The sequence below is a fragment of the Portunus trituberculatus genome, chromosome 5 (genome assembly GCF_017591435.1).
Source record: "Portunus trituberculatus isolate SZX2019 chromosome 5, ASM1759143v1, whole genome shotgun sequence".
Lineage (NCBI taxonomy): Eukaryota > Metazoa > Arthropoda > Malacostraca > Decapoda > Portunidae > Portunus > Portunus trituberculatus.
Window position 1 is genome coordinate 9,204,935 of NC_059259.1, and position 18,456 is coordinate 9,223,390.

General features: G+C 53.6%; 2 protein-coding genes across 2 annotated transcripts; both read left to right on the forward strand.

The window, feature by feature from the left end:
* Positions 1 to 7,245, forward strand: LOC123514940 (nascent polypeptide-associated complex subunit alpha, muscle-specific form-like). Its single transcript, XM_045273213.1, has 6 exons — positions 1 to 93; positions 4,029 to 5,451; positions 5,824 to 6,282; positions 6,715 to 6,876; positions 7,002 to 7,160; positions 7,226 to 7,245. The coding sequence occupies exons 1-6, from the start codon at positions 1 to 3 to the stop codon at positions 7,243 to 7,245; spliced, it is 2,316 nt and encodes a 771-aa protein (XP_045129148.1).
* Positions 6,622 to 18,453, forward strand: LOC123515471. The gene is given in 5 exon segments (XM_045274069.1): positions 6,622 to 10,193; positions 10,196 to 11,012; positions 11,740 to 11,831; positions 12,188 to 15,678; positions 15,681 to 18,453. Coding segments are annotated over 5 exon segments (8,766 nt in total). The 5' UTR covers positions 6,622 to 7,264; the 3' UTR covers positions 17,118 to 18,453.
* The last annotated feature ends 3 nt before the right edge of the window (positions 18,454 to 18,456 follow it).

Consider the following 18,456-nt stretch of genomic DNA (forward strand, 5'->3'; position numbering starts at 1 on the left):
ATGCCCTTCCGTACCCCTGTGTGTCCTCAAGTGTCCCTACCTTCCCATGGGTTCGTGTGCCCCCTGTGTGTGTTGTGTGGGGGGTTTGTGACCGTGTGTGGGGGTTGGTTTGGGTCTGCGTGTGTTTGTACCCTGTTTGTGTGTTGGTGTGTGTGCGCGCGGATGTGGGTACGGGTTTACCTGGGTTTACGTGGTTTGGGGGGTGGGGTTAGTGGTTTAGTAGTAGCTGTAGTGGTTGTAGTATAAGTAATAAGTGAAATACATATATACACAAGTTCATGTAATATAAAGTTATGGTGAGATTTTGTCTTATAAAATGTAAAACGAAAAAAAAAAAACATGAGAAAAATTATTGACATCTTTATTCTCATTCATCAAGCAGATTAGATTGTTGTTTAGCATTGTTTTGTGCCTCAGAGCTGGTATTGTCATTAGGTTTGTTTAGTTGGTGTGTTGCAGGGTATCATCATCTCTAGGTGTGTGTTACTGGTATGTTGCAGGTCACTGTTGTCTCTAGCTCTGTTTTATTGCTGTGTTGCTGATTATTTGCTTTTAATCTTTGTGTTTGCCAATATTTACTAACAAAGATCCAGTAGCTTTATTTCCTTATCTCCTTCATTTCCTGCTTCAGTATGTGCCCTCATCCTTACCTTAACTAATTTCCTTTCAGTCTTACTATAGTGTTTGGCAATGTTTAGTGACAAGGATCCAGTAGCTTTATTTCCTTCTCTCCATTTCCTAACCTTTACTAATGTTCTTTCAATCTTTATATTTGGCAATGTTCAGTTACAAGGATTCAGGGGCTTTATTTCCTTATCTTCCTTCATTTTCTGCTTTGATTGGTTTCTTTGCTTTTTTCCAATTTTCCTTGTTCCTTCTTTATTTTATTCTCTTATCACTTTCATTAATGTTCTTATTTTTATCATCTTTATTTTGCTTATTTTCTTGCTTCTGCTATTTCCTTTAAGTTTCATCTTTATCAATCTTTTTATTAGTTAATCTTCATCTACCTGTCAGTCTAAGGATGAAAAATATCGCTTACTATTCTTTATTTTCCTTAATTTCTTTGCTTTTCCTTTATTCTTTGTCGGTTTCCACCTTTTATCAATCCATCTCTCTCTCGCTCTCTCTTAATTTTTATTTCATATTACTTAGAAGGCTGAGGAGTATTCCTCTTCATTATTTTCTGTTTCCTTGCCTTTACTTCTGTTTACATAAGTTTTTACCTTCATCAACCCAGCAATCTGTTAATCTGTCTTTCTGTCTGAAGTATTTTGATTTTCTCGACTTTCTTTACCTGTATATTCCTCCTCCAATGCCCACCTTAATGTATCCATCTATTTATTTACCTTCATGTGTCTATCTAATGTTCTAATCTAATAAACTTGTTAGAAAAATGTCTTAATTCATATCCTTTCAAGGTTTATATTTTTTCATTCTCTAATTCTTTCCTTCTTCCCTTCTTTACTCTATCCTTCACTTGTCTCTCCCCTCGTATTCCTGTTCGTGCATATCTTGCTTCCCTCATTATCTTTCTCTTCTTTTCTCACTCACACTCAGCCACTGTCTTGCATTCATTTCAACTCTTATTCTCTTTCCGTATTCTGTCTCTTCTCATTTTTACCAGTGTTTTCCATTAATTGTTACCTTATTATTGTCTCAGATCTTCTCTTTCTATCCTATTCTCTCATTTTTCAATATTCTTTACCTTTCTATCTTTCTTTTTCTCATTCTTTCATTCTCTCTGTTTTGTTTTGATTACTGCATATTATACTTTCATCTTAAACCATCTCTTTCTCTCCCCCTCTCATTTTCCAATATTCTGCCTCTCTCTCTATCTTTCTCATCTCTGTTCCTCTCATTCAGTCATTCTTAAGCTCTTTATTTTGTTTTGATTTCTACATTTCATACTCTCTCTCTCTCTCTCTCTCTCTCTCTCTCTCTCTCTCTCTCTCTCTCTCTCTCTCTCTCTCTCTCTCTCTCTCTCTCTCTCTCTCTCTCTCTCTCTCTCTCTCTTCTCTCTCTCTGTTTCTTTCGCTCATTCTCTCAATCTCTGGATTTTGTTTTGATTACTAAATTTCATAGATTCATCGTAAACCATTTCTTTCTCTCTCTCTCTCTCTCTCTCTCTATTCTCTCTCTCTCTCTCTCTTTATCTTTCTCCTCTCTGTTTCTCTCACACGTTCTCAATCTCTCTGCATTTTGTTTTTGATTGCTACATTTCAAATTTTCATCTTAAATCTTCTCTTTCTATCCCTGTCTCTCATTTTCCAATATTCTTCCTCCCTCTATCTCTCTCTTCTCTGTTCTTCTCACACACATTCTCTCAATCTCTTCATTTTGTTTTGATTGTTACATTTCATACCTTCATCTTAAATCTCCTCATTCTCTCCTTTTTTTCCTCATATTCCAACATTCCCAATTCATTTTCCTCTTTGTTTCTTTCACACAGTCAGTCTCTCAATTTTTCACTTATTGCAGTATTCTCTTCCATCTGCTGTATTCCTTTCTTTCATCTGTAATCCTCTCCTTTCACTTCACTCCTATATCCTTTATCTTGTTCTCTCTCTCTCTCACTCATTCAGTCTCACCAGCATTTTTTCTTTTTCTTTTTTTTTTTATTCCATGTCTTTTTTCTCCTCATTTTGCATTCCATCAGTTATTCTTTCAATCTTCTTTCAGTCCATTCTTTTAAGAGGGAGGTTCCAAGACATTTGTCCGTGCAGACTTATGGCTAACCCTATTAATCTTTTTAGGGAACTAGCAATCAAGTGGGCCTCATTTTTATATATATATATATGTTTGTGGTTCTTGCCTGGCTTCCCCTCTTGTATAGAAAAAAAAAAAAATCTTGCACACTTTTCACTGTCATGTTTCACTGGAGTCATCGTTTGCTCTGGTGACACTCCAAGCTTGTATACACTTCTGCCCATCTCATTCCTTAGCATTTACATCCATTGGGCAACCTAGCTCATTCTGCCACACCCTTGTCATGCTAATCCTTCTAACCTCTTTGCTGTTCTCTGCTTCTGTCATGCCACATTTCCACCTGTTCCTCTCAGTCATCTCTCTCTCTCTCTCTCTCTCTCTCTCTCTCTCTCTCTCTCTCTCTCTCTCTCTCTCTCTCTCTCTCTCTCTCTCTCTGCATCATGTCAATCTGTTTTTCTCTGTTTCATTACATTTGCATTTTTTTTTCTCTATTTTTGTTTCTTTATGTATGAAATGTTTGGATTCTTGGCTTTGTTATTTTTTTCATCCATTATTTTGAGCATTTATTTCTTGTTATCTGTTTGTTTATTCCATTTGTTTATTTTTATTTTTTTATATTTTTGTCTATTTCCAAGCTGTTCTTTCTCATGAATTGTAAAGATTCTTCCTTTCTTCCTTTATTTATTTGTTCATTCATTCATTCATTCATTCCTTCCTTCCTTCCTTCCTTCCTTCCTTCCTTCCTTCCTTCCTTCCTTCCTTTTTTTCCCTTCTGTTTGTTTTTTTCCCTTCTCTCTCTCTCTCTCTCTCTCTCTCTCTCTCTCTCTCTCTCTCTCTCTCTCTCTCTCTCTCTCTCTCTCTCTCTCTCTTCTTTCCTTGTTTCTTCCTTTTCCCTTCAGAGTAACCAGATACCAAATAGTAGCTAAGTTTCCCCCTCAGTAATCTTATAGTAATGGTTAGAGCTTAGCAGGGTGTGTGTGTGTGTGTGTGTGTGTGTGTGTGTGTGTGTGTGTGTGTGTGTGTGGTGCCCTTTGAACATGTGGAAGCTGATATTGATTTATTGATTGCTGTCCTTCTCTTTCTCTATCTCATGAGTACTGCCCACCACCACCACCACTGCCTTACCCTATGCATGGTGATCTGTCCTTTGTTCTCCCTGTCACTCCCTCACCACCACTGTTGCTCACTCTCCCTCACTCTCTTCTTGACAATATTGCTGTGTGCTTCACAGCTGGATTTTGCTGGTGTGTTTATCATTACTTACGTTTTGTTTGTATAGTGTTTGTGTGTGTTGGCACTGACTTGGTGTTGTGTTGCAGGCATGCTTTGAGGCCAAGATGAAGCCAGGTGGGCTGTGTCCCCCGGGCGATGGGCGTGCGCTGCCCCCCGGTGAAGGGGTGGGGATGCCCCACAAGCTGTCTGATGCCTGTGCCCAGTTCCCCAAGGGCCCGGTCACCCCTAGGGAGGGTCGGGCCTGCCTCACCCCCGACCTGTATGAGGAGGGCAGGCAGGGCAGCCAGCCAGCCCACAGTCCCCTCAACGGCCACCTGGGGCAGGAGGCGCTGCTCAATGGGGCCTTCCACCGGGACTGCCAGGTGCTGTCCCCACCCCAGAGTGATGACGGTGATGAGGACAGGGCACATCCCTCCCCTGTGGGACCCCGGCCCAGCACTGTGAGGCCACAGGGTGCCCCCAATGCCCCTGCTGCTGCACCCCCGACCCTGCCCAGCATCTGTGGCAAGCGTTTCGAGCAGCTCACTGTCATCACTGCTGAACCCCGGGGCCGGGGCAGCACTCCCCCAACCAACCCCACTGCCCCCTCCCCTGGGAGTAGCGCCTTGTGTAGCCCCAGCCCAGGCCAGCAGGGAGCTGGCCTGGGGCGAGGAGTGGGTCTCACCTCCCCGCGGGGGTGCAAGGGTCAGCGGGGCCGCAGAAAGTGTTCCCTGGAGGAAGTGATGAGCAAGCTATACAGTCGCCACGGCACACACACCCAGGCCGGCCACAACGCCCTGCAGAACTTCCCCCTCACCGACCGCCTGCTGGGTGTGCACCAGGCGCCCCCCAGGACGGGTGAGGGGGCTGGTGACAGGACAGTGACGCTTCCTCCCCACCACCCATCTCCCACCACCCCCGCCACCAGTGTGTGTGATAGCAGCAGTGTTGCACTGCTGCCGGCCAGTGCTCCCGTGGGACAGGCAGTGCAGGGGCCAGGGCTCAGGACTTCCCGGCAGGACACGTCCCCTGCTGCCCCAAGTGTGAGGACCCCCAGTGTTGTGAGTGACAGTGCAGCGGGTGTGGCGGGGCCGGCTGCTGCTGCCACTGCTGATGTGGAAGGCTCACCCCACGGTGTGCCAGATGCCTCACCCCCCTTACCCAGGCAGGATGCCCCTCAGGACACACAACACCCCACAGACACAGACAGAGACACCCCCAGTGGCCCAGACAGAGGGGTAGCTCATGCCCCAGCAGTGCTCAACCCGCCAGCGTCTACCACAGGGCACACCAGCTGCTCCCCTCCCCCTGAAGACACCCCAGCTTGTGGTGGGGCCACCGCTGTGTCTGGCGGGGCTGATATTGGTGGTGGGGTGGAGGAGGGGAAGGGGGAGGGGGAGAGGAGCACAGCAAGCCCAGTGGAAGAGCCAGGCAGTGGCCGCAGCAGCAGTGTGGAGGTGCTGGAGGGGGACGGTGCCTGTGGTTCCCAGGCCAGTGAGAGTGACATTGAGGTGCTATTTGATGGCACAGGTGGTGCTACTACCACCACCACCACCACAACCACCACCACCATTACTGCCACTGCTACCACTACATTTGTAGAAAAGGGTGTCAGTAGCTCATCAGTGACAGCAGCAGCAACAACAGTAGCAGCATCATCAGCAGCAGCAGTATCAGCTGCAATAGCAACAACAACAACAACAACAGCAACTACAATTACAACAACAGCAGCAGTAGCAGCAGCAACAACAACAACAACAATAACAACAACAACAACAGCAGCACCAGCACCAGCAGCAGCAGCAGGAGGTAGCAGTGTGAGGGTGGGGGAGGGGCAGGGGGCATTACTGTTGACACTGCCCAGCATGGTGGGGGGTGCGCCCTACCTGGAGCCCATCTCAGACGACGAGAACTCCCTGCTGACGTCTGACCTTTCCTCTGTGTCTGGGGCGCTCAGCAACTCCAATACCCCCATGTTCTCTGACACGCCCTCCGACGCCTCCCGCGGGGCACTGATGGTGAAGATATCCGACGCTGTGGCAGCAATACTTTCCGACGTGTCCGACGACAGCCTGCCGGACTCCCCCCTGGCCAGCAGCTCCAATTCCACTGACGGCTTCCCCTCAGCGCGACAGCAGGCGGATCGACTCAGCAGGAAGATATCCAGCATCTGTGACAAGCTGGAGCAGGACTGTGGCAGGGAGAGCTGCCTGGCCCCCAACCCAGCCCCAAGGCCACCACTGGAAGTGGTAGGGCTAAGCAGTGACAGCAAGGATGGCAGGACTAGCCCCTCTTGTGCCCCATGCCAGCCCCAGCCCCCCGCACCACAGACAGTGTTTCCCCCGATACAAGAACAAGCAGGTTTAAGTTTAATTCCTTGTGTTGCTTTGTCATCATCTTCGTCTTCATCACTGTCATCATCCCCATCACCCCCTCCGCCGCCATCATCACCACCACCACCACCACCACCACCACCACCTTCACTGCCACAATCCTCTTCATCACCACCACCACAGCCACAGCCACAGCCATCATCACCGCCGCCGCCGCCTCCACAGTCTTGTGAAAGTGTTTCAGTGTGTGAAATTCCAGTCAAGCAAACGGAACAGCAGCTACAGGAGACCCCTGCCCCCCCACCAGGCAGAGACAGTCCCCAGCCTGACCCTCCCACCACCACACAGCCATCACCACCACCACCACCACCACCACCACCACCATCCCTCCCCAGCATGGAGGGGGAGGAGGAGGGGGAGGGACAGCAAGCAGCCGTGACACAAAGTGTTGGTGATGCAGGGCCAGGCACAGAGGCAGGGGCTGAGAGTGTGGTGCCCAGTGACCCAAGTGACTCAGCCCCACAGCCACCCAGCAGTGCCCCAGCCGTGCCCTGCACCCCGTCTCCAGATAGTTTGACGGAGGGCCCTGGGCTGCTCCCACATGTACCTCACACTGACCTAGGCACAAATCACTGTAGTAGATCAATGGATGCTGATAACAGTCCATGCCAAAACCACATCTCAGGATCTCAAACCATTTCTAGTCAAACCAGATTTTGCAATATACACCCGGGTGATGTGATGCAGCCCCAGCAGGCAGTAGTCCCCCAGGGCCCCAGGCAGAGGTTCCCCCAGAGTGTCCCATCCCCCAGGGACAGCATTCCCTCACACCAGACCCTGCAGGCTTCACCACACCACAAACACCTGCCACCCCAAAGGAGGAGGGAGAGAAGGAGGCTGCTCTCTGTGATACAGGGAACAGCAAGGCACCCACACTGCCGCCCGACCTGGTGTGTGCTGATGAGACACAGCAGGAAAGAGACACGTGTGATTTCCCTCAACACTCTACCATGCCTCCCACCACTACCACCAATACCACCACACCACAAGACACAGAACAGTCTTCCAGTGAGAGCACACTTCTGCCCGCCACTGAGTGCAGCACAACCACTACACCACCTCCAGACACTCCCCTCAGCAGTGATGGGCCTCAGCAGGAGACACCAGGGACAGAGTCACTGCCACAGCACACAGCTTCTGCTGAGTGTCCCGTGAGCAGTCCCAGTGGTGTGGAGTCCCTGCATTGTGGTGAGGAGTGTGCCCCCCAAGACACCAGTGAGAGTAAGGAGGGGCCAGAGCAGTGTGAGGCGGGCAGCTCCAGTGGCAGTGAAGGTTGTGTGCCGGCAGCAGAGACCTCCACCACCACCACCACCACCACCATCGAGCCTGTGGTGGAGGAGAATGAGGAGGGGGGTGTGGGGGATGGCTGCAGCAGTGAGGGGGTGGTGAGGAGTGGAGGAGACACCAAAGTGCCTGGCAGTGTGGCAACAAGTGCCGTGCAGCACCCAGCCACCTCCCCCCACACACCAGTGCCCTTAACTTACCCCGCCAAGGAGATGGATCCAGCTGGGGGCTTACAGGACCCAGATACCCCTGCTACCTCAGTCCCACCTGCCCCCACCCTGCCAGGCAGCCCCAATGCACCACAAGCCCTATGCTCTCTGGGAGAAGCGACCGATGGCTTACTGGTGAGTGGCTCGCCTGGCGCCACTCTGGGGGAGTGTGCAGCGGGGAAAGATACCCCCTGCACCTCCTCCCACTCTGTGACAGACCCTTCATCCCTCCCCTCACCCACCTCAGGGGAAGCGGTGGCAGGGGACACGGGTACCTCTCCACCCAGCTCTCCAGGTGGACCCACTTGCCCTGAGGCTGAAGCAATGCACACAAGCCCACACTGCCCTGCCCCCATTGTGGCCACAGACACCACCACACACACACCCCAGCCAGAGCTGCTGGCCTGCCTGGGCCTGGAGCCACGTCATCCCACACCCTCAGAAGAGGTCAGTGTGGCCCCCATCCAGCCCCCTGACCCAGCTGAGGTGCATGTGGGACAACAGGAGGACTCCCTGCACCCACCACACAACATTCCCACTGCCACCACTGCCACTAACACACTCCCTTCCCCACCAGACCTTCCTGCCACACCTGAGGACACCCACACTGGTGTCACAGAGGAAGAGACACGCCATACGCCACAGGACACTGCCACCACAACCACCACCACTACCACCACACCACAGCCACAGCAAGAAGAGGGTGCAGTGGCAGCAGCAACAGAGTGTGATGTGTCATTGAGAAGCAGCCCAGCCAGTGTGCCGGTGTGTGCCTCTCTGCCACACACCGCCACACCACACACCCCTGGTCAGGCCACCACACCCACGCCGGGCCCCAGCCTGCCCCAGGAACACTCCAGAGACAGTATTGAGAGCACATTCCACGAAGCCAAAGCAAGACCCACCACTGACCTCCCCGCAGACCTGCCCTCCGTCAAGTCCCCCACTGTAGGCGTTACCCCAGATGAAGTCACCATTCCCCAGGGTGAACCCCACGCAGGGCAGGCCTCAGAACACTCAGTGCCCTCCAGCTACTTGGTGCAGGGAATGGCAGCGCTGACAGGCGAGGCCAAGGAGGAGGTGCAGGGTGTGAGTGCCGAGGAGGTGACCCCCAATGACCCCAGGCAGGAGGAGAGCCAGACGGTGTGTGCAGCCGTGACCCAGGACTCCACAGCAGGCACCGAGGAGGATGTCCACTCTGCTGTGGAGGACACCATCACCACCACTGTCATCACCTCCGAGCCAGACACCAGCGTGTCACTCCAGCCTCACACCACAGACACCATAGTGGCCTGCAGCATCTCAGAGTCAGACCTGCAGCAGAGACAGGCTGTGCAAGGACAGCTGGAAGGCACACTGCAGGTCAGCCTGGACCAGGTGAAGGAAGAGGTGCTCTACGGGGAGGAGGACAGTCCCCCGTCCCTGACAGACAAGGCAGAGGTAGGGGTGCAGGACGTGCAGGGCAGACCCTCAGATCCTGCAGGAAGGGTGGCCAGCACAGAAGCACAAGGGACTCCTGGTGAGGGAGAGAGCAATGCAGCATTTGGTGCCTTGTGCCCGCTGTGTAGTGAGACCCTGGCGATGCCTCTGGAGGACCACCTGACAGCCCATCACATCTGCTGCACATTCGTGCCGGCCAAGACCACCCTGGCCTACCGCCACCACATGCTGCAACGGGTGACAGACACTGCCGACCTGCTGCCGGGTGAGGACCTGTATGCTGGTAGCCTGTTTGTGTGCCGCTCCTGCTGCTTTGTGTCGTATGACATCAATGCGGTGCGCTTCCACCTCAACATCCACGAGGAGGTGTACCAGGTACGGCCAGGCCTGGAGGACTGTGCCTGCGACCGCCACTCCTACTCCTACCCTTCACACAAGTGGAGGTCCCTCATGCACCACAGCTCCCACCACTGTCACCTGTGTGGTCTCTACTTTGCCTGCCAAGAGGGACTCACCTGCCACACCCTGGCCCTCCACTTTCCAGCCCAGCAGTGCTTAGTGTGCCAGTGTGAGGTGCCATCCACTGAGGCTGTGCACCACCTGGCAGGCCACAGGGAAGAGCCAGCTGCCCCAGTCATCCAGCAGGGTGGTTTGTCCTCCACCTGCACCACCACTGCCACCGCTGCCCCGTCCCCTACAGACCGGTTTGGCATCTCCTGGAACATCTACGACAACTGCATCAACTTCCTGGACGGCAAAGACTTCCGGCTAGGCACGGCAACCAAGGTGGAGGACCCCAGCCTGAACCGCAGCTACCTGGCCCTCCCATTGTCCAACGTGGAGGAGGAGGCTGTGGTGCCGCCCCAAGCCATCCTGGACCCTGGCCATGACATCCACCGCTACCTTAAGAACAAGCGTGTGGTGCGCATCCCCGGCGGTGGTGAGGATGCCTGCGCAGCTTCAGCTTGGCCGTGCAGCTGGACCTACACAAGAAGATGAACCGCAAGGGTCGAAAAGGTCCTGCGGAGCGGCCACGCGCTGCACGCTGTGAGGACATCTTCACTGTGCTGGGCATCCAGGCGCCCCGGGCTAGGCCACCTGCCCCCAAGCAGTCTGCACACCCCGCACCGCCCCGCACCCCGGGCAGGAAGCCTCGCAGGAAGCTGAGTCTGGAGATTCCCCTCGAGGAGCCGTCTGGTGATGGGCCACAGCTGACCCGCACCCGGTCTGGCATGATGCAGGCATCCCGCGGGGACGGGGCAGCACCAGGGAGCAGGGAGGAGCCCATCACACCAGTGAGTGAGGGGGCAGGCCCGGCGGCAGCAGAGGTGCACGGCGAGTGGTCCCGGGAACACACCTATGTGTGCTGCTCCTGTGGTGCCTCCTGCCTCAACCTGGCAGACATGATGGATCACAAGTGGGAGATGCACCCCTCTGTATGGTGTGCACACACCATGCTGGAAGGCCAGGGCCTTGTGCCACACGGCTTCAAGAACCAGTTCCAGCCACCCACCGCCCAACCCTGCATGCTGCCCCTCCCCACCACCACCACCACTGCTGCCACCACCACTGCTGCTGTCACCATACCTGAGGCGGAGGCCCAACCATCCTCTAGTATGCCCCACCCCGAGGCCGCTGTCACCCACACCTGCACCAGCTGCCACTCCACCTTCCAGGACATGGCTGCCTTCCACACACACCTGGTGGAGTGTGGTGGACTCAGCCTTGTCTCTGTCTCCAAGAAGAAGACTAAGAAGGGATTCAGGTGAATCTTACACACACACACACACACACACACACACACACACACACACACACACACACACACACACACACACACACACACACACTCAGATGAAAGAGAGATATGACAGGAGTAGACAAGGAGACAGGACACAGAGAGCTTAGCTCGTGCCCTGTAATACACAAATAGGTAAATAGGTAAATGCACACACACACACACATCGCATAGTGTAGTGGTTAGCACGCTCAACTCACAATCGAGTGGGCCCGGGTTCGAGTCCCAGGGGCAGTGAGGCAAATGGGCAAGCCTCTTAATGTATAGGGTGTGTTCACCCAGCAGTAAATAGGTACGGGATGTAACTCGAGGGGTTGTGGCCTCGCTTTCCTGGTGTGTGGAGTGTGTTTTGTGGTCTCAGTCCTAACCGAAGATCGGTCTATGAGCTCTGAGCTTGCTCCATAATGGGGAAGACTGGCTGGGTAACCAGCAGACGACCGAGGTGAATTACACACACACACACACACACACACACACACACACACACACACACACACACACACACACACACACACACACACACACACACACCATTTTTCTCTTTCAATCACAGCCTAATAACAAAACTATCCCTGATGATGCATTCCACATTATTTATACCCCACGCACTTCTCCACTCACTCCACAAGGCAGCCACACTTCCCATCAGACCTCACTCTCCTACCCTCCCCATGTAACACTCTCTCCTCCCCAGGTTCAAGCGCAGGAAGGGGCAGGGGATGCCCTCCAATCGTTACGGCAACACCTCACAGCCCACCACGCCCCTGAAGGCCCGGACAGGCGACAGTAAGTGGCCCTGTGCCCCTCCACGCCTTGATGTGTGGCAGGGACTCTGATGAACCTGATGAGTTAGCCTCTGTTCTGAATTCTCTGCTGTGAATTCTGTTATAACATTTACAGTACCAGAATGAAAGTTGCATTGATTTCTTTCCCTTCCATGATAAGTTCTAGTGGTATTCTTACACACAAGTGCCCAAGCATCTTAAGTCTTACCTTATTTATTGTCATGTTAAAGTGGAGGTGAACACAAGCAGCCATCGGTGTGCCCTTTGCTCCCTCCAGGTGAGAAAACAAAGCATTTAAAGAACACATCCATCACTCATCACTTATTGATCCCTTCCTAACCTCTCCTGTGCCTGCAGGGTCATCCGGCCTCAACACGCCACTCACTGATCGCCCTTCTGCCCTCTCCCTGCCAACCTGTGGAGTCAAACGGCGTCTGGAGTTGGCTGTCGGTTCCATTGACAATGTGGAGCTGAAGAACCGACTCAAAGCCATCATCACCAACACCCGGGGCCCGCTCGGTGGCGCCCCCTCACACCTCGGTCGCCGCCCTAAGATGAAGCTACGCAAGAAGGCCCTGGACACCCGCCGCCTGCGCAAGACACGACACAGTGACCGGGTGAAGGAACAGCGTGCCGAGAAGACCGAGAAGGAGGAGAAGGTGGAGACCTCGACTGAGGATGGTAAAGGGAAGGCAGGCAAGAAAGGTGCTGCTACTCCTGCTACAACTGCCACCACTTCTGTCGCTCCCATCCCAGAGGCTACTCCCAAACAGGTGAAGGGCAAGGAAGGCAAGAAGAAAGGGAAAAAGGGTAAGAAGAAGAGTGTGAAAGGTCAGGAGAGTCAGGAGGGAGTGGGAGGCCCCTCCATCACTGCTCCCTTGGACACGGAGGACAAGAAGAAAGTGAAGACTGAAGTGACAGATACTGATGCACCACCAGTTACTGAGAAGCTACAGAGAGTGAATGGATTCCTGAGTAAGACCAAAAAGATGAAGAAGAAGGTTGGTGGCAAGGTCATGGTGGCTGAGAAGGAGAAGCAAGAAGAAAAGGTTCCACTGACAACCTCCTCCACCTCCCTAGCTCCTTCCACTGCTGCAGAGAAGAAAGGGAAGGGCAAGAAAGCAGCAGGGAAGAAGAAGGCAACACCGAGTGAAGGCGTGACAGAGGCAGACACAGAGAAGGCAGTGAAAGGTGCCAAGAAATCCACCAAGATCATCAAGAGTGAGAAGAGACAATTGGAGGAAAGTGAGCCCCCACCAGCCCCTACCAGCCCCCTGCAGCCCCCCCCTCAGGAAGCCAGTGTCAGGCCCAGGAAGGTGAGGAGAACAAGTAGTGTGGAGACTAATGCCAGCTCTGTCAAGGAGGAGGAAGAGGAGACAGAGACCACAGCTGGGGATGAGGACGAAGAGGAAGGAGGGGAGTGGAACAGTGACAGCAAGGAGTGCAGGAGTAGAATCCGGGATGCCCTCAGACCAAAACGACAAGCCTACTTCTCCTCCTCCAGCGAAGACACAGAGAACTCGGATGATTCAGAGCCTGAGGTGATACGGAACTTCCGCAGTGGGCGTGGGTGCAGCGGCAGGACAGGGCTCAGGACCAAGCGCTCCCAGGGTAGCTCCAGGTATGCCTTCCGCACCTGCTTCTCCACCTCCACCAAGAAAAAGGACCCCGAGGATGCTGCAACGAAGAACAAGGAGGCAGTGGATGGTGAGGAGGTGGTGGTGGTGAAGGAAGAGGAAGCGGAGGAGTTGCCTCTCACACCCAGACGGAAAAGGAAGGTAGCAAACTACGAGAACCAGGATGACTACACCTACGTGCCCCACGATAGCTCCTCAGACGTGGACTACATGGAGGCGTCAGAGGACGAAGCTTCTGCCACCGCTGCACCCAAGAGGGAGTCGCCGCGGCTTGGGCGCTCCAAGCGGCGCAGCACCCGACTGTCCAGCAAGACCAGCAGCAGCGGCAGCAGGACCTGCCAGCAGGAAGGGGAGGAAGGCACAGAGACAGGTAGCAGTAAAGTGGGTCTTGCTGAGGGTGCTGCTGAGCCATTGCCACAGCAGGAGGCAGCCCAGGAGATACTGGTGGGGGAGGCAGTGGACAACAGCAGGCTTGGTGAGAGTGTGGCAGAGTCCTCCAGCACCATCTCTGGCAGTGTGTGTAGCACCATCAGGAACCGCAGGAGAAGTTTGGAGGTGCCCAGAGAAGCTGCCATCAAGGCACAGAAGGCACCAATGACGGCCAGCGCCCCTAGTAGTGATCTTGAGGGAGAGGCTCGGTGTAGCAGCAAGGCACCTAAGAGGAAGGGTGTGGCCCTGCTGGACCGCCTGGCTCTGAGCAGCAGCTTCCAGGCACAAGTGGACGAGGTGGCCGGCAAGACCCAGCGTAGGAAGAAGGCTGTGCCCACAGTGCACTCTGATTTCAAGGACACAGATGAGGAATGTGTGCGGGAGGCCACCCCTGGAGACAGCGAGCCCTCTGCCAGGCCCCTGCGTAGGAAGAGGTACATCCTCTCTGAGAACAGTGCTAGCGACAGCCAGGCCAAGGACAGGGACCCACCCCTTGTACCCCTGCGGAGGAGCCGCTACGTCCTTTCAGAGAACAGCGCCAGCGACAGCCAGGCCCTCGAGTCTGATTCCAGCATGGACAAGCCACAGCCGTTGCCCATGGCCCGCCGCAGGAATGTCATCGTGTCCAGCGATGAGGCCGAGGGCCAATCTGCCAACCCAGCCAAGACTACAGCTGCTCCAGAGACTCATACTGAGGACACCCCAAATGACCCACCGCAGTCCCCCAATAAGAAGATGCGGCCGGCAAAGAAGACCCAGACCAAGACTGACCCAGATCCCCCCCAGCAGGCCTCTCATGCCCCCGAGGAGGAGGACGATGAGGACGACAACGTGCCACTGTCCACCTTGGCACACCTCTCCAGGAAGCAGGACGTCACCCTCACTTCTCCGACACCAAGGAAGGCAGCAGCAACACAACAGAAGGTGGCCGGCAAGAGCAAGAAGCGGTTGAAGGTGCGGCAGCTGAACCGCCTCATCAAGGAGTCCACCGCACAGGACTCTGAGTCATCCAGTTTCGAGGGCTTCACCTCCATCCCCTCCCAGCGGTGGGGTAAGGCCAAAGCACCCACCAAAAAGTATAAGAAGAAGCAGAGCCTCCTGAAGGCTAAGGCCCTCCACTCCAGCAGTACAGCCAGCGAGTCCGAGGCCTCCGACGAACCCCGCTCCACCAGGAAGACCAAGAAGCTCGGGGCATCACCACTCATCACCTCACCAGGACTCACAGAGGGCCAGCTCGGAGCTGCCCCATCCAAGGGGCATGGCAAGGCTCCAGCCAGCCACAAGAAGAAGGCCAAGAGTAGCAAGAAGTACAAGAAGAAAGGAGGCAAGGGCCTGGGAGGAGCCAGCAAAAATAGCCTGAAGGGCAGCACCGTGGCCCCTCACAGCATGCCGGTGCTGGAGTGCATGGTGGACATGAAGGCAGGCCAGAAGGAGGGACAGGACATCCCTCCACCTCCTGATGCCTCCACTGAGCCAGCAGCACTCAAGGATCAGCAACCACTTGCTGACCCATCCAAGTATACTTCTGTGGTGGCTCCCACCCAGCAGCCCCCCAACCTGCTGCCAGCCACCACCAACATCCTGGAGGAACGGGCTGCCCCCTTGCTCTCACCTCTCCCTCAGGACATGCCAGCAGCTCCTGCAGAGTCACCAAATAAGACTCCTCAGTCCAGGAAAAAGAGGAATAAGTCCTCCCAGGAAGCACCTGCCAAGGACAAGGCCAATGGTGATGGGGAGCCACTGCCACCACTACCACCACCACCACCACCACCACCACCATGTCCCCAGCTGAACATCAGATCTACACCAAGACTGCAGAGTCCACACCATCACCCAAAAAGACTGGGAAGAGAAAACGTTCGGTGTCTGTGTGTGGGACAGCAGGACAGGAAGCCCCAGAGACAGGAAAGGACAACACTGTTCCTGCCACTGCCACCACCACCACCACCACTAGTCCCACTGCCACCACTCCCAAGACTACCACTTCCTCTAAGAAGAATGGCGAGAGTGCCAAGAAGAAGAAGAGCTCAGGTGGCAGCAAGGCAGCCAAGGCAGAGGTAAACGAGCTGACCTGCACAGACTGTGGCCTCAAGTTTGGGTCGGTGGCATCCCTGGAGGACCACCGCCAGGACTGCCTCACCATCGCCTTTGAGATGAGCATGATGGAGGCGGAGGACCACCTATTTGAGTGCCCACACTGCCATCTCACTTTTGCCAAGAAGGGCACGCAGCGCAAGCACACCACATCGTGCCGCCTTGTCAAGTACAAGCGTTACGAGAGCAAGGCTTTTAAGAAGGCCTCCCGTGGCACCTCTACCACCCCTGCTGTGCTGCTGCCTGTGGGAGACACTGCAGTGGTTGCCCCACCGCCCCTGCCTTCCCCAGGAAAGGGGTCCAAGAGCAGCAAGGAAAACATCTCTGGGGAAGTGCTGCCCGGGGTGCCCGACCCTTCGCAGAAGGAGGTGAAGGAGGTGCTGCGAGTGCCAGTGTACAGCCGCAACACCGACAAGATGGGCACAGTGCTAGTGGGTGGCAACACCCTGCAGGAAAATATTAAGAACTTGGAGCCCATGCAACGGGTGGCACCCTTGGCCGTGACAGACGCGACCCCAAAGACACGGCGGGAGCCACAGCAACTGAATGGACGCCTTCTGAATGGAGAACACCTGGACCCCTTCCCCACTAGTCCTGTGGAGGAGTCCCCACGCTGCGGGGTGTGTGGCTATGAGACCAGCGACTCCGACGTGCTGGCCAAGCACCGCCTCATCCTGCAGTTCTCACGGTACTGCCAGCAGCAGACTGTGAAAGAGGTGTGTGCCCTCGCCGCCAACTACAACCTAGGCCTAGACACGGTGCGTGGCATGGTTTCTGCTGCCACCACTCACCAGGGCTTCATCACCCTCGCCTTTGACCCCAAGCAGCCGCCAGTGTCCGCGCTGAGCTCGCTGGTGGGCGCAGCAGCTAGCACCACCGCCAAGCTGAAAGAGGTGTTGGCATCACCGCACTGTGCACGGGTGCTGTCCAGCCTGGAGTCCCTAGCCAAGCACTACCAGACCTCTGACGCCGTGGAGATCACCGGCACCAAGCAGGACACCCTCAAGACGGTCGCCATCCTCGAGGAGGTACTCAAGGACATCTCCGAGGCAGACAATGCTCTCCTGAGGAACCGTATGCTCAAGTCCATGAGAGAGACGTTCGAGGCGGGCACTCTGAACTGTTAGAAGTGCAGGGTGGTGCGGGAGTGGAGGTACGATAGTCAGTGTTAAAGGTTGTGATTCAAACTTTGTAGTGACTCAACTCAGTTCATGCAATAACGGGGAGGACAGCTGGCGGGGCGCAGCGGCAGTGGCTGCCATGGGCCACAAAGTATTGGGCATTGTGTTCTTTAAATTATAATTATGTTTAAGGCTCATTTTGACAACGGACCAAAATGGGACAGACTAGTGACTTTGGAGAAAAGAATGAGATTAGTGCCGCAAGGCTGTGTGTGTGTGTGTGTGTGTGTGTGGGTGTGCGTGTGTGTGTGTGTGTGTGTTCGTGTAGGGAAGAAGACAGGCAAAGGATGACATGTGTAGAGATGCTGACCACTCCAGCGCTTCACTACAGACCAACACAGGTTGTATGATATATGTTTATTGTTACCGTTGGTCTGTGGTGAAGGTGTGAGGGTGGCAGAGTGGTGACAGAAGGGAGGGAGGGCAGGGCGTGGCAAATGAGTGGTGTTGAAGACTCATTTCCTGTGTTCACAATCCCACACGCACTATAGTTTTCTATGTATTTAAAAATCTTTACTGATAAGGAGTAATTTTAAAGGAAAAAAAAAAAGTTTTAGTAGGAATTAGTGAACACAAAATGCAAGAATGTTATTACTTTTATTTTCATTTGTGTTTGTTATTTGTTAGTTATTTATTTTGTTCCATCTTTCGTTCCTCCCAGCACGCCCCAAGGAATTCTCAGCCTTGTTTTGTCTTCGGGTTGGGCAGGGAGGGCGGAGGCGGGAAGTGGGGGAGGCACACGCAGCGGCTGCACCACAAGCTCTCCTCATATCAGTTTGTACGAAAAACAACAAAATGACTACAAAAAAGAAAGAAGTACAGTGTAGACTTAGCAACAGTTTGTTAATACTTTAGGGATATTATTTTAGGTAGTGAATCTAAATGTTTCTTGATCTCAAAATGATTAAAAAGAAAAAAAAAGAGTTCAGGAGGTGAGTGGAGGGCGTGCGGGACCGCAGCGTGAGCCAGTGAGTGAGGCAGGAGGCGAGGCGGGGCAGCAGTAGTGCTCAGTTGGACACACACACAATCAACCTTCACGTTTTCCTGCTTTATATGGACAACAGCAACACACTGTTAAGAGGTCAGCGTATATTTTTGTTTGTTTTCTTGGTCTTTCCTGTATTTAGGCGTAACTCAACAACAACAACCCCCAAGGCTGGTGTTGCTTGCCCGTCACTTAGTTCATAAGACACGTGCTGAGTGTAAGTTTGTCTTTTCATATTATTTATAAAAATACATTTTTGTACTAAACATAAATATAAGAATAAATGGAGATGCATGATTG

Coding starts and splice junctions, on each gene's coding strand:
- LOC123514940 (XM_045273213.1), top strand. CDS start 1: ATGCCCTTCCGTACCCCTGTGTGTCCTCAAGTGTCCCTACCTTCCCAT. Junction 94..4,028: donor TGTGTGGGGGGTTTGTGACC/GTGTGTGGGGGT, acceptor GTTGTGTTGCAG/GCATGCTTTGAGGCCAAGAT. Junction 7,161..7,225: donor AGAGAAGGAGGCTGCTCTCT/GTGATACAGGGA, acceptor GATGAGACACAG/CAGGAAAGAGACACGTGTGA.